Here is a 14,051-nt window from a genome sequence, read left to right as displayed (position 1 = left end):
CATTGTGGGTCAAAACTGACAGCCTGAGGTAGAGGAACAGCTAGTTATTACACACTGTTTATTCACTTTAATTAGCCATGAAAGGAGCTCATTACGGCTCTTTGGTTACACTTCGTTACAAGCTGCACTGCAATGGTTTGGGGAAATGAATTCCCGAGGCTCGTCATTCGGTATCTTTAGTATATTCTCTGCATAATTGAAATGATTTACAGTTTTTATTCGTTGGTGATTATGCATCAGTTTGTTTCCCAGCAATTTAGTCCTATTTTACAACTCCCAGTACAGCTGTCTCCCCACAACATAGAGGAATAATTACACTTAACTTGACATCTCTATTAGCTTTATTTTAAAACAATTATCGATTTAAAGACTGTAATTACTATCAAGGTCTCTAGGTGACTTACATTTTCTTACTGAGCTATGAAGCCTGTATGAGCTTCAGGGCATTGTCAAATCCTGACCCTGCCAGGTATTCCTACACCATACAATATCCAGTACACTACAAAACGTTGTAAAACAATGACACAATATCATATCCAGGCAATATGATTCCACAGACAGTTAATTATCGATAATATCTCCAAACCCTACCAGATGACAGAGCCTGCTGCATCACAAAGGATCAAAACCATCTTTATGTAAACTCAGGAAAGCAGAGCATTTTACAAAATTGCACAAATTAACCAATTCAAATGTGGAGAAATACGTTAATGAAGCGCAAACAACCATTTCAAAAGGTGCAAAGCCGTTTTCATGACTTCAGGATGGCAGTCTAATGTAACCTAAGAATCCGCTACAATGTGCTTGAAGGCAAATGAAACCAAAGAGGCTGTATAATGCAGGGAAATAAGAAGTCCTCGTAAGGATGGACTTCTTCTCAACTTGGTGTCATGATCCGTTAATGTGATCACGATGCTAATAAGGTGAGAAAACACGACAAGTAAAGTGCAAACATGTGTCTTAAGGAGACATGGGAAAAGTGCAACCACTGTAATTGTGCGATGTCGACAAATGGCCAATGACACCGTTTCTGATCAATGCTAAATTTTAATATTAAAGAAAATCCTAGACAAGGTTTGTTAAACTTCATTTATTCTCATTTTTACATTTTCATTTCTTACTTGAACTAACGTATTACCCTCGAGTGTATCTTGATAATATGATTTGTATGTCAAACTGATTTGATATCATATATGTAGAACATTATTTTCCATCTTCTCTTTCATCCATCAGTGTTAGAAGAGCATTTTAAAATGGTATATAATAGCTAGCTGGGGTTCCGTCATGTTAACATGCCATTTAGACAGAACAATTTTAGTGAAACTCTTGCAAAATAAGAGAGGTTGCTTATCTCCCCCCCCCCCAATGTACCAACATCTGCTCCATTCCTGTCCTCTTCCCCATTCTTTCATGTTTTTCCTCTCCTCATCGCCTTCTCCATCATCACTCCTCCTACTGGGGGTTTACTCTCCAAGTGTTGCGTTGCGCGGCCCACGTAGCACAGAGCGGCGCGGGCTGCGGCGCTGCCAGTGAAAACACAGGAGTGTAACAGGATAATGAGAGCGGGAGAGAGGGCCTCTCTGTTCTCCGTGTCTCAGCGTTTTTTCCGATTCCCCCGCTCGGCCTCGCCCCTTAACCCAGGGTATCTGGATCGGCTGCATGAGTGTGGGTTTCAAAAGATCCTCCAAAGACCAGAGAAAGCTCAAATGTTATCTATGGCTTATATTGTTACATGAAAGGACATGAGAGCACGAGTTTAAACCCCCCCCCCCCCCCTTTGAATCACTTTCTATGTGCTCCAACACCAAGCCACGCCCTCTCCACAACGAATGCTAACCACAGCACTGTCATCACTCTCCTCTGCACCCTGACCTCTCGTTCGCCCTGCCCTCCCAAAAGGACTCCAATCGATACCAGACACATGACTCTTAAGACACACACCGTGACAGACGGTAAGGCTTGGATCTGCAGGTCTTTCTGATCTGGCTGGGACGGGGTCTATTTTCTGGCTGAGCGGGCTCACATCCCGTTTGTGAGTCTTGGCAGTCTGACTGGGAGTTTCTCTCCGGTCTCCCGGGTCCTCTGAGGTGTTGAGTGCACAAGTATACAAACGCTCGCACACACAAGAACATGCCTACGGACGTAAATGCACGCACACACACCGACACACGCTAAATACAAATGTTCACTATTCATAATTCACCTGGCTAACATTATTTCCCAGGAGCTCTTTCTGTCAAGAGTTTAGTCACTTGAATCCACTTAAATGGAGAGCAGATCTTTCAGTGTCCTCTGGAATAACACGGCGAGCATTGAACTGAGGTCACGTATCAGTTTAGACAGTTGGCTGCATAATTTATGTTAAGTTGATAAATCTCTGGTGTCAGGCGCAGTTCATGCATAGACCATGGCTCTTATATTGACTGTGTTACAACCAGCAAAAGTTAATAGACCATAATAATGTCATCCACTCTAAGAGAGAGAACGTTATCAGTGTGTGCAACCTTACATCAGGTTAAACAGTCGGGGTTAACAACTCTATGAATGACCCACATACACAACAGTTTCTCAGTCGCTTGTTATAGAACTCAAAGTAAAGCCAGGAACGCCTTTTAATGAAAGAATATGAAAACATTAAATATGATTTTAAAAACACTCAAAAACTTTCACTTTGCTGTTGTAAATTTGAACTGAAACACAAAATTGTCAACTCAACAGACCAGATGCAATGTTGGCCTATGATCGCCTTTTCTTGCATTAGACGTTACAGTTAATGTTAAACTACGACGTGACACCAGTACCATGGAATACAATTAAACCTAAACTTAATGCCTTTGTGAAGTTTATAATTGTTATTCTTTGTTGATTGTAGCAGGGAGGTGTTCAGTCACCGCTCAACCAATTGTTCAAGCTGTAGTTTGTCTTGCTGAATAGGATTGCATTATATTCCATGGCCTTCTGTGGTCTTTATGTGTATGACACGGAAGATTATTGTTAACTAAAAATGAAAAGGACTTTCAGTAGCTTCTATGTCGTACAGTACACAGTGTTACAGGCAGCAGTTCCACAAACATTTATTGATGAAACGAGTGCTCAAAAAGGCATCTGCAATCTCTACAATCAAACGAATATCTCTTCTGAGCTCTAATTGCTGAAATTTTGCTGACAAGAACAATCAAAGTTAACCTGACGAGTCAGATAGTTTGTTACACAGAACCATCTGAGAAACAGTCATTGGAAACTGTTTGGAAAAAGGGCAGGCACTTTCAAAAGATACTTGGCAGGTGATTGGATGAACCATCTGTCAATCAAAGTCTTGCCGATGCCAATCGGGAGAAGAGAGAAGACATATTTTTCCATCGAGAAAAGCCTTCAGTGAGGTTTTTTGCTTGTTCGATGAGGAAATGCTCTCCGGTTCTGATATAACTGATGCTATTGCAGCCGCCATTGTTGTTTTGAGCAAACAGTCACCTCACACACCTTCGAGCTACGAGCAGCTACGAACGTGTCGTAACATTTTTAGGCAACTAAAATGTTACCCTTAACTTTCATGAAATGAAAACACACTCTGGTTTACATCCTGTGTTCACACCACGAGCGACACAGCAACATTCTACTCTAAGTCATTTTCAATGGAAGCCGCTTACATGAAGCTACAAACTGATGCATGACACTTGTCGATCCGTGACAGACGTGAAGCGCTACAAATCAAAGTTAAGCTTGACTTCTTTCAGCACTCCAATCACGCTGTGAAACGCCAACCGATTGTTTTGGTTTGTCCCTGTTCCATCTGAATAAATGTCGTTAGCCAGTTCCCGGTGCAATTTATCGACATAACTACGTCAACGAGCACATCAACGGCGACAATGTCCCTGGCCACGCTGGCCAAATTGTTGCTTTTGTGGCTCAAAGTATGAATACGAGCATTAGATGGCGGACAGCATTCGATGAAACAGCCAAACCAGGCAATGCCGTGGTAGCCAACTGTCAACCACAAGGTAGTCGCGTTTTTTGTTCGCCGCCATCTTGTTCTTTTGCAAGCAGAGGTCACAAGAAAGGGTGGACCCTGCAGTACAAACAGAATGCTGGATAAGACATTTTGAGACCAATTGTGACCAAAATGTTACAATTGACTTTCATGAACTGGAAACACACTGTGAAAGGGTGAAAAGTGGCAGTGACCTGTCAATAACAACGTAGCCACGCCCTAAAGCATTCCCTGCTCTATTTGACTCTAAATGGACCATAATTTACTCAATGAACATCATGCTGTATTGAAGAAGACTTGAAACTAGAGATTGAGACCATAAACTCATGTTTACAATGTTTACTGAGGTAATAAATCAAGAGAGAAGTAGAGGCATTTTCTCATAGACTTCTATACAATCTGACTTCTTTTTACAACCAGAAAGCCCCCCCCCCCCCTGATGGCCATTAGAAAGAATGCAGGTTTAAAACACTTCTGCATTGGCTTCACATTTCAGACGCGGAGGTTTCCGCCTGCTTGAAGCCTGACAACTTCCCACAAATTGCATCAATTAAACATGGCGAATCGTGTATGTCTGGTGTATGGTTGTAATCACATCCGTGTACTCATAAAAATGTGAAATCCCGGAGTGAAGGGTCCCTGGCTTCCACATGGGCCCAATAAAAGCTAATGCTACTCGACTAGTTATTATGTTGGATGGATTAAATGCCTTCAGATGGAAAAAATATTGAAGTAACTCATTTTAAGCACTAACAAGTGGTCCTGCGTCTCTAATACACTGATGGTGAATGCAGGACACTGGTCCTCCGTCACACTTGACTGATGCACAGTGAGCTGCAGACTGTAACAATACGTGTATGCGCTTGCATTCATGTGCATTTGTGCGTGAATGTCTGTCTGCATGTGTCTCACTTGTGTGTGTGTGCGTGTGTGTGTGTATGTATGTGTGTGTGTGTGTGTGTGTGTGTGTGTTCTGCATGCCTTGTGTACCCATGTGCATTCGCGGGTGCGTGCTGGTGTGTGAGAGGTGCTCCCCGTCGCGTCGGCCGCGCCACCATGCCATCTGGAGAGGAAATCGAGTGTGAAGTACAGTATAGTTTGGGACCAAGCTCCGTGGCAGCGGCTCAGCAGTTAGTTCATTAGTTCCAAACTTCCAGGGATTAGGAGGGAATCTCTACGGCAGGGAGGCAAGGGAGGGGGGGAGCCGGGGAGGATGGAGGGACCCATGTGGGGAAAAGAGATGGAGAGAGAGAGAGAGAGAGAGAGAGAGAGAGAGAGAGAGAGAGAGAGAGAACACCAAGAGGAACTCTGGACCGTAGGGCACAGAGAGACAGAGAGATAACATGAGAGAGAGAGAGAGCTAAGCAATCTTAACCCCGAGGACCCCGGCGAGGGGAGATGAGCGAGAGAGGGGGACAATGAGAGAGAACAAGACAGCGAGGGAGAGAGGAGGAGAGAGGACAGGTGTAGCCGTCAGTTCCGCTCCGGGGTTTCAACCTGCCCTCCCCTCTTCCTCCACCCCACTGATCATACAGATATGATGATATGTGTAAGAGTGTTAGAGCAGTCAGCCTCATCTTCCCTTCCCTCCCCTCTCTCCTCCTCCTCCTCCTCCTCCTCCTCTCCCCTCTGGGTCTGTGGTGACAGTTAGCAAGCTCTAGGTGGCTCCTACCCTTTACTCCTTTATCTCATCTCCCTGCCTCGTAAGCAGCCGGCGTTACTGCCGAGCCGGAGCGCGGACATTTTTTCTGAGTCAAAGCGGCAGGCAATTAAAGCGGGCACCGCCGGATTTCAATTTTCAAGGGGAGGGGGTGGACTGACCTTCATGGCGTACCTTTTTTGTCATGAATATCCTTCCCTGTTTTAAGGTGAAGGTGACAGATAATGAAAAGAATACATTAGTGAACACATAATAGGAGGGTGGTTGTGGGCAGTAGCCCCATTTAAGGCCTATCCACGCATACCCATAACCCTTTGCTGCCTTTCACCAAAACAGTGGTTTAGCGTGGCATTTAGCGAGCTCAGCCTCTGCTTTGCTTCTATTCTATCTCCCTAGAAAAAAAAGAGGAAAAAACAGACATGCATTATGAGACCATTGTTGAGGCCTGGCATCTCTTGGCGAACACACAGTGCTGACTGTGAGGTTGTCATGGCGAATATAATCGCAGCTACGGTATACGCTGTGGAAATTGTCAGTGCACAGACACACTCGCAATGTAAAAGCTAAATCTCGTCTATTTACGATTCAGCTGATCCCAGAACAGATCTTAATCTTACATACGAGGAGGAAGGGAAATATTTTTGACTAGTCATTTCGGAGGATAATGACAAAGTCTACCACAAATGACAACTGTTTTTTATTCGGCTGAGTACTTACGCACACGGGCAGATGTAAAAGTGTCCTGCAACACGTGCATCTGATTTGCATGAAGTGCAGCCATGTAGGATCTTTTACATTCAATATATTTGGGCAGATGCTTGAGTCCACAGCGACTTTAAATGAAGTACTTGTGCATCGACGCTCAAAAGGAAGACGAGGAAAACTGGAAAATGCGAGCTATTGTGAGCAGATTAACTGGAGGCCGAGGAAGCAACAGGAGACTCCTCGATGTCTTGGGCTGATGGTTTATTGAAGCTTGAATTCAAGGAGAATCCAGTAACAGCAATACAAGTGTTATCACAACTATTACAACTGCACAGCCACCCCTCAATTCTCGAACGTACAGACATAGATGCCCAATAAGGTAATCCTCCACTAAGCTACACGTGGAAGCAGTTGTCACAAAGCCATAAACACATACATACGCACGCCTAATCAGAGGTCAAGATTTACATGCTCAGTCAATCAGTGAGTCAGAAGCCTCTGGGGATGTCTGGGGCTCTTGGCTCCACCGCATCTACTGAGAGGATGTTGTCACTGCATGCTAGCTTGAGAATGTGTGTATGTTATGAGCGCTAAGCACTTATGTCCTTGATGAAGAAACTAAGAAAGGCTAAAGTAGTGCATGTCTAGAGTCGTGACTGGGGCGCCTACTGCTCTAGCAGCTACTGTATTTCTTGACCAACAACTGACCTCAAGTTTGGATTACCCCTGGCTTTTAGGGGTCAATAGGTGAACAGATGAGGGGAAGGAATAATTCTCGACACGAGCACCGTAAATAAACGTTTTCAGAGATCTACGCCGCAAGTGCTTAGGGATTTAAACGACAAGGCGTGGAAGTGCTGGCAGTGGTTAACACTTGTTTTTTTCAATGGCACTTATCATCCGATCATGCCAGGACGCATGAAAGGTCAAGTCTGTAACGCTTCGAGATCTGATCTTGCTCAAAATGGGATCCGAATCAGCCAGACCACATGCTGAGGTGGACTGGGTCGCGTTGAGTTTGGAGCTCAGTGAGGTGGAAGGCATGTGGGCACAATCCGGACAATCTATCAAACGGAGGTCTACATCATCTTCTCCCCCCCCCCCGACTAGGGAGTTCCTCTAAAGCAGTGGTCCCCAAACTACAGCCCGCCTCCACATTTGGTCCGGCCCCCTGAACAATACCAGAGACGCATTATGATTTTTTTTCAGTCTGCACAATTAATCGAATTTTAATCGCGATCACGATTTTGGCTGCCACGAGTAAATGAGCATGATCGTCTGCGATATTGACGTTTAAAATACGTGCTCTGCTACATATCAAATCAAACGCTTCCTGAATCAGCCAACCACCAGGGGGCGAACGAGATGAGAGCTGTCATGCGCGCACCCTGTAGAAGTAGAAGAGTAGAAGAAGTAGAAGAGCAGAGAGACGGGAGCTTGAAGGACGAGTACTTGTGCTTAATTTATTTATACGCCGGCATGTCATGTCTGTCACTACATGATCGCGCATTTTCAATTCCCCTGCTCTCTGAATCGCGCACGGCGGTGTTCCGCCCCGATCCGCGCGCACGATGCAACAGTCGTTGCCCCCCCCCTCCCATAATCGTGCGGCCCTAGGTCAAACGATATGTTCAGTGATGTGGCCCTCACAGGAAAAAGTTTGGGGACCCCTGCTCTAAAGGGAAGAGACAAGGAAAACCGTTACTGCTGATGAAATCCCAACATTTCCAAATTCATGCCTTTGCATCCGATCACAAAAGTTGCATGAAAAAGACTAGTATTAACCACGACCTCAGACATCAGAGTGACACGACGGGGCACTGACACTCCGTAGAGTACACTCCTACATCACACAAGCTAAGAGAGAAGCTAAAGTGTAAAACACAGTTGAGTTGCTCTTTCATCAGTATTTCAGTGGTTACTTCAATTAGTACTGTGAGCCAAAAACTGAAAATCAACAGGCTGTTGCATATTTCTTTTGTCTTGTATTTCTTCTGCATCTATTCATTTGGTGCATTATTCTTCACTGGTGTCACTTAAGCGTTTTCTATTATCTAAAAAAAAAAGGAAGTTGTCTTAACACTCTCACCATTTTCACGAGGCAATAATCTCTCTACAAACCCAATAAAACGGTTTCTCCAGATTTGACACCGTGTCTACATATGCAGCGTAGTGAGCAGCATGTTAACCGCAACAGCTCCAATATTCCATCAGCGTCTACTCAGGATGCGTTCAGGAACAGTGCTGGTGTGTAGGGCACTGACATTTTGGCTGCACTATGAGTCCAATACACATCGTAGTCATATTTAAGAAAATAAACTTAAAGCGTAAAAATATGCTTTGGGTTATGGTTAAACACATGACGAGTGATGTGAAACTTAGAATAGAATCAGAACAGAATCTATTCTGTCAGAGTAGTGCGAGACGGACTACTTACAAACATGGCTGCAGCACCTCCTGTCTTTACTTAGATGGTAGATTTACTCGACTACGTTTAAATCAGGTGGAGCGAACATTTTTATACATTTCGATTCCCTCACTTCTTATTTTGCATCTCTTAACAGGAACAACATAAGATATATATTGCAAGATTACAAAAACTTTAAGCAAATATGGACAAATGCAATTAGACTGTTTAGCGCCTAAAGAGGGGCTGCAAATACTCAGTAAATATCCCACAGTATATGAAATAAAGAGGACAAATAAAAACAATGACGGTTTGAAAATTAAATTTTTTAACATCTAGCAAAATGTGAAGAAAGAAAAAGTATTTTGCCAAATTGATTTAAAAACATGGAAATTAAAATCCAAAACAAATGTCTGCCAGCCTGCCCCCCACACACACACACACACACACACACACACACACACACACACACACACCATCTTAAGGGAGGGTATAACTACACAACAACCCCCATGGATTTCCAATTGCCACAGTGGAGCAAGAAGCTGCGAGTGTGGGAAGTGAAGAAAGGGTGCCAGTAGGAAAAGTGCATTATGTTATTGAGTTAATGACTCATTTCTACATTAGGCGGCATGACCTAGCGACCACATAAAAGGTTACAGGATTTTTGCACACTGTGTCGGACTCTTTTAAAAAACCCTAGGCCTATTTTGAGACCTCTGCTCAAAAATGTCATACCCAAACTCTAGAGAGTGTAAATCTCTAACTACAAGGTCTATTTCAATAATTTAAATGGAAAAATAACACAAATAAATGTGAGCTTTGTTAATATGTGTACATATGATTGTATATGTTACTGGTAAATGCTGAAACGAATGTTACACACAGCTCAAATTGAAAATGTTCAGGTTCGCCTTTTGTTTTTTGTGCCTAAAAAGCACTTTTATTGATTTGAAATGATGCACAGGCAGGCCTAAACTCTCCCAAATCATATCACAACACGTCAGCAGTCCTTTTAAAAAACAAATTGGCTTTGATAGAGTGAAGTATGCCTGAGAAATCAATGCCGGTATACAGGTAAGCTGAGGTCAACCAACGTCAATTCTGATTTTGGAAGGAGCACATATCGCTGTCTTATTGTAATTTTAAATACTATATAACTATATAATTCACTTCTTTTATCACTAATAGTGTTCAATCTATCTAATACAGCAGTTTGGCATCATTTTGAGAGCCTGTGCTATATAAAAACTTGTAAAATATGGCTCATTTTCGTCAGAATTCCAGTTTTACGGGATGTATTTGAACCTAACACAGCCTGTGATCGGCCGATTTGCGCAATTCCCACAGATATGAACCCGGGAGAGTCTGGGCGGTGTAGTCATTCGTTCTTTGAGTTGTTTACAGAATTTTAAGCCAATAAAATAATAGAAAACTGTGATCCGCCCCCATGGGTCAAACCCATTGGCCAAAACTGAAATTATTACTCATTCGTCATAGAAGCTGGTGCGAAATGGCCGCACGGATTAATTTTTTTTTTTTTTCGATTTTCATCCAGGAAACATCTAAAAGGTACGGAGCGTTTCAATGTTTATGATGATGGGCTGAGTTGATATCTGTGGCAGATCAATAGTAACTTTCTAATGGTTTAAAGTAGAATAATTTGGAGGCGATAGTTCGATGCAGTGTGTTCTCCTCGTGGTCCGGGATATGAAGTGTGTGTGTGAAAGTGCCGTAGGTCGCGGCTGGGATCGATATCGGTGAACATTGCTCGCCTTCTCCTGGCGAGAAATAGGTGAAATTGTGGTAGTACTTGTAGTAACTTGAAGTACTTTGTGTATATATATGTTTTTGAGTGATTAAAATAGGTTACATGGTCCATTTGATCAGAATCTCTTCATCATGTACGTTTTTGAAATATTTTAAAATATCATTTCATTCGTTCTCAGAAGTGATTTGTACTACATGTGTACACTCTTCGCCCCCCCTCTAGCCCCCCAATTGGGTGGCTCTCGGGTGCAAGAAGGCTCTCGGATTATTTTCCACAATGTATTGTTGGCATTGTTAAAGCCAACGTGGACATCTGTTGTCTTAATAAATGGTTGAAATCGGATGCCGTGGTTTGCGCTGTGTGTTGCTGATGTAGCCAGATCAGAGAAGGAGAAAGCAACGTGGATATTAGGCAATGCACTGTAATTGAGGTAGAATACTATATTCCACAATGTATTGTTGGCATTGTTCGAGTGCTACTGGGAGAGGGAGAGGGAGAGGTAAGCCTGCTGAGGGAAATTATTCTGCATTTTAAAAAAGGGAATGGAACTGCCCTGTTGCTAATATAATTTACCCCTTTATTTTTAACAGCATACAGCAGGGCCTAAATGGCCTCCTCCACAGGTACAAGCCACAAACCAACATGGAAACGGCCTTTGAAAAGAGAAGGAACAAATGAATCCTATCATATTCAAATTCAGAAGTTTCCTATAACTCAAGACTTTAAAGCTGTAATAAATGCCTTATGTTATAAGTGAAACGAGTGGGTTGGTGAGAGAAATTAAAGTGGGTTTGAAGCAGAGTGCTTTTTGTCGAAACAAGATAGAGACATGGACCTGTCACATGCTGACAGGCTGACATCCACCGTTCTCCTCAAGCCTGAATGGCTGCTCCAGCGCTGCATTCCTCTCCATAGTTCCCCCTCTCACACATAATAAAGACAGGAGCTCCGACATCCTCCAACTCCATCGCGGGGTCACAGCTTTAGCCCGTCAGTCACACAGGGCCATCGTCTTATTGCCTTTGTCTCCTACAGGAACAGCCTCGAGCCATATCAATCATCTTTATTATCATGACTTAAAAACCTTTGTTGGTTAACTTTTTTTTTTTTTTTAACCCCTTCTTTATCCCCACTCTCCAATCACGATTTCATGGACAGCTCAGCCGGGCCAATGGGGAGGTCGCGTGGGCGGGGGAAGAATGCTTTTAACCTGCTGCATCTGGTGCTTTCCCGCTGCTCGCCCAGCAGGACGTGGTCACCTTGTTTTAAAAGGACTCTGATCGGGGGGCAGCGCAGCCTTTATGCACATCACAATAAGAGCCAAACGTGCTTGTTTTAAACATCTCACTTAGGTTTTCCTGTCAGTGATTAAGACCGAGCACCTGTCCCCGATTTCAGTTCCAGTTCCAGTATCAATCCCCCCCCCCCCATTTCCTTGAGTCACGATCGCACAGCTGTGCATGTGCATTTACGTTGCTGAGCCTCTTCACGCGAAAAGGCTGCGTTTCACTTTTGCGTCGGTATGTATTTAATGTACCTTTTTGCCGAGGGCCACGCCGTCCTCGCAGTCCAGGACGGCGCAGTCGACATCCAGCGAAGCCAGCTTCCTCAATTTCCGCTCGTCGTTGCCGGGGCAGTAGAGAACAGCCCTGCGGGGTGTGTAGCGCAGCGAGGGGCCTGCCGAGTGATGGCGAGAACGCCGCGCATCGGCATGCGCCCGCCAGGCTGCAGGCAGGAGCCCACCGCTCTCCCTGTCAACACAAATATAAAAACACGCAAAAGCACACGTGAGTGTGTGTGCATTTCACGCTCAGACTGTTTGCACGAATACATTACTCATTAGAACACACTGCAGCCATGCAGGGCTAAGGGCGATGAATAATCATAAGGTTGTTTCTGCATTCATCTTCATAATATCCGCAGTGTTTTTATCATAAAACGTGAGGATCCAGAAGGGAGCCCTCTTCCTCCAGACGGGAGCGAAAGTGTGGAAACGTTTCATTTGCGGAGCTCTGTTTGCCCTTCAGCTGTCCATTGAAGTGGATGAGAGACGCTGACCTGTGCTTTGGCAGCCTTTGTTGAGGACAAACTCACCCAAACACTGAGCCACTCATATGCTAATGCCGCCACACTGCTGAATATCGAGGCAGGAAGTGAATGAGTAAGGGTGTCAGTCAGCACAGTGGTTGGAGCTGAGTCATGGAAACGTTACAAAGTTTGGGGAAAACAGAGTAGCTGTGTTATTGTCGTTCATGTATTAAAAAAAGCCAACTTTTGTACATTCGTTGCTACTACTAAAGGTGCAAAACCCTACTTTATAGAGATGATTCTGCTCTTTCAGTCACACAATGCCTAAATCAAAATTACTCGACAAAAAGGTTTAGGCAACAAAACTACTTGGTTAGTTTTAGGAACAGATCCTTGTTTGGGCTAAAATAACTGGAAAAGTGCCGTTATCGAAGTATGCAAGTACGAACGAAAGGCTGAAAGATCTCTGCATGTTGGATACATTCACCTCCCCTTCCTTTTGGCCCTGCGTGGGCTTTGCCTGTTTGCATACAACATCATTTCGTGGGATATCTACGAACGCTGGACAAGCCTGACAACTTTCAGTGAACAATCAATGAAACATTCAAGTTTACAGTGCAGTACAGCAAGCAAGTCATTTCCAGGGTATGGCAATATCAGTTACCTTTTGACGGAAATAACTTTTTGGGGTTGGGTGTTTGGCTCAAATGTTCTGCGGTGTCTTTGCTCTTCAGCGGATGCTTCCTACAAGTTTAGAATATCGTGCAACATGCTCTTTTTGGGGGCTATTTTATGCTTATTGAAGCAAATTACTGGAGTTCTCCAGCCCAACACCATGAAAATAAAAAAGGTATTTACTCGGATTGCCACACAATGAAATACCAGGTCGACCGGTTGTTGCCATGCTCCTCATCACATCCACGTGCACACTTGCATGCAGCAAAAAAAGTTCACGCGCACACACACAAAGTCAAGCAGTGAGTTTGGCTTGTGTGCCCCCTTCCGTCCGCCCACACACACAACTGCGCACACCGATAATGACAATCATTGAGCACACGTCTTAATTATTTGTTCCGTCAATCTGGCCTCCGAAACCACTGGCCCTAATGAGTGGCTAAATGTTTAGGATCAGATACGTCTAATTACGGCGAGGAACAGCTTCTCCCGCCATCCAACTCTCACCGGGTATCAGAAGCCCTTCAAGGGATCATATTTGTAATTAGTGTCCTCCTAAGGAAGAGGAAGAGGGGGTGTGTTCCTTCTGTTGAAAGGGGGGGGTGCACTGAATGAGTCTCTTTTCTTGTCTTTCACTCTCTTAAAAAAGGAGCAAAAAGTCACTTCAATAGCCACTTAATCCCGTCAACTACGCTCCCACACGCCCTCCAGTCCCAATCAGGCCTAATCTGCGCTGAGATGTCGCGGTTGGAGCGGAGCAGTTCAAACCCAATGCAGGTTGCTCCCAGCATTTTAGTGCTCCCAGGTATATCGAGAC

The 14,051-nt window shown here is 44.1% G+C and overlaps 1 protein-coding gene across 1 annotated transcript in view; it reads right to left on the bottom strand.

The window, feature by feature from the left end:
• Positions 1-14,051, bottom strand: part of clybl (citrate lyase beta like) — a 63,187-nt gene that overhangs the window by 18,641 nt on the left and 30,495 nt on the right. Inside the window, exon 2 of the mRNA XM_079170698.1 lies at positions 12,069-12,282. Coding sequence (XP_079026824.1) covers positions 12,069-12,282 — 214 coding nt within the window. The remainder of the gene's footprint in view (positions 1-12,068; positions 12,283-14,051) is intronic.

This window comes from Pholis gunnellus (assembly GCF_910591455.1).
Source record: "Pholis gunnellus genome assembly, chromosome: 12".
NCBI classification, from domain to species: Eukaryota; Metazoa; Chordata; class Actinopteri; order Perciformes; family Pholidae; genus Pholis; species Pholis gunnellus.
This window is presented reverse-complemented; position numbering and strand designations above follow the sequence as displayed.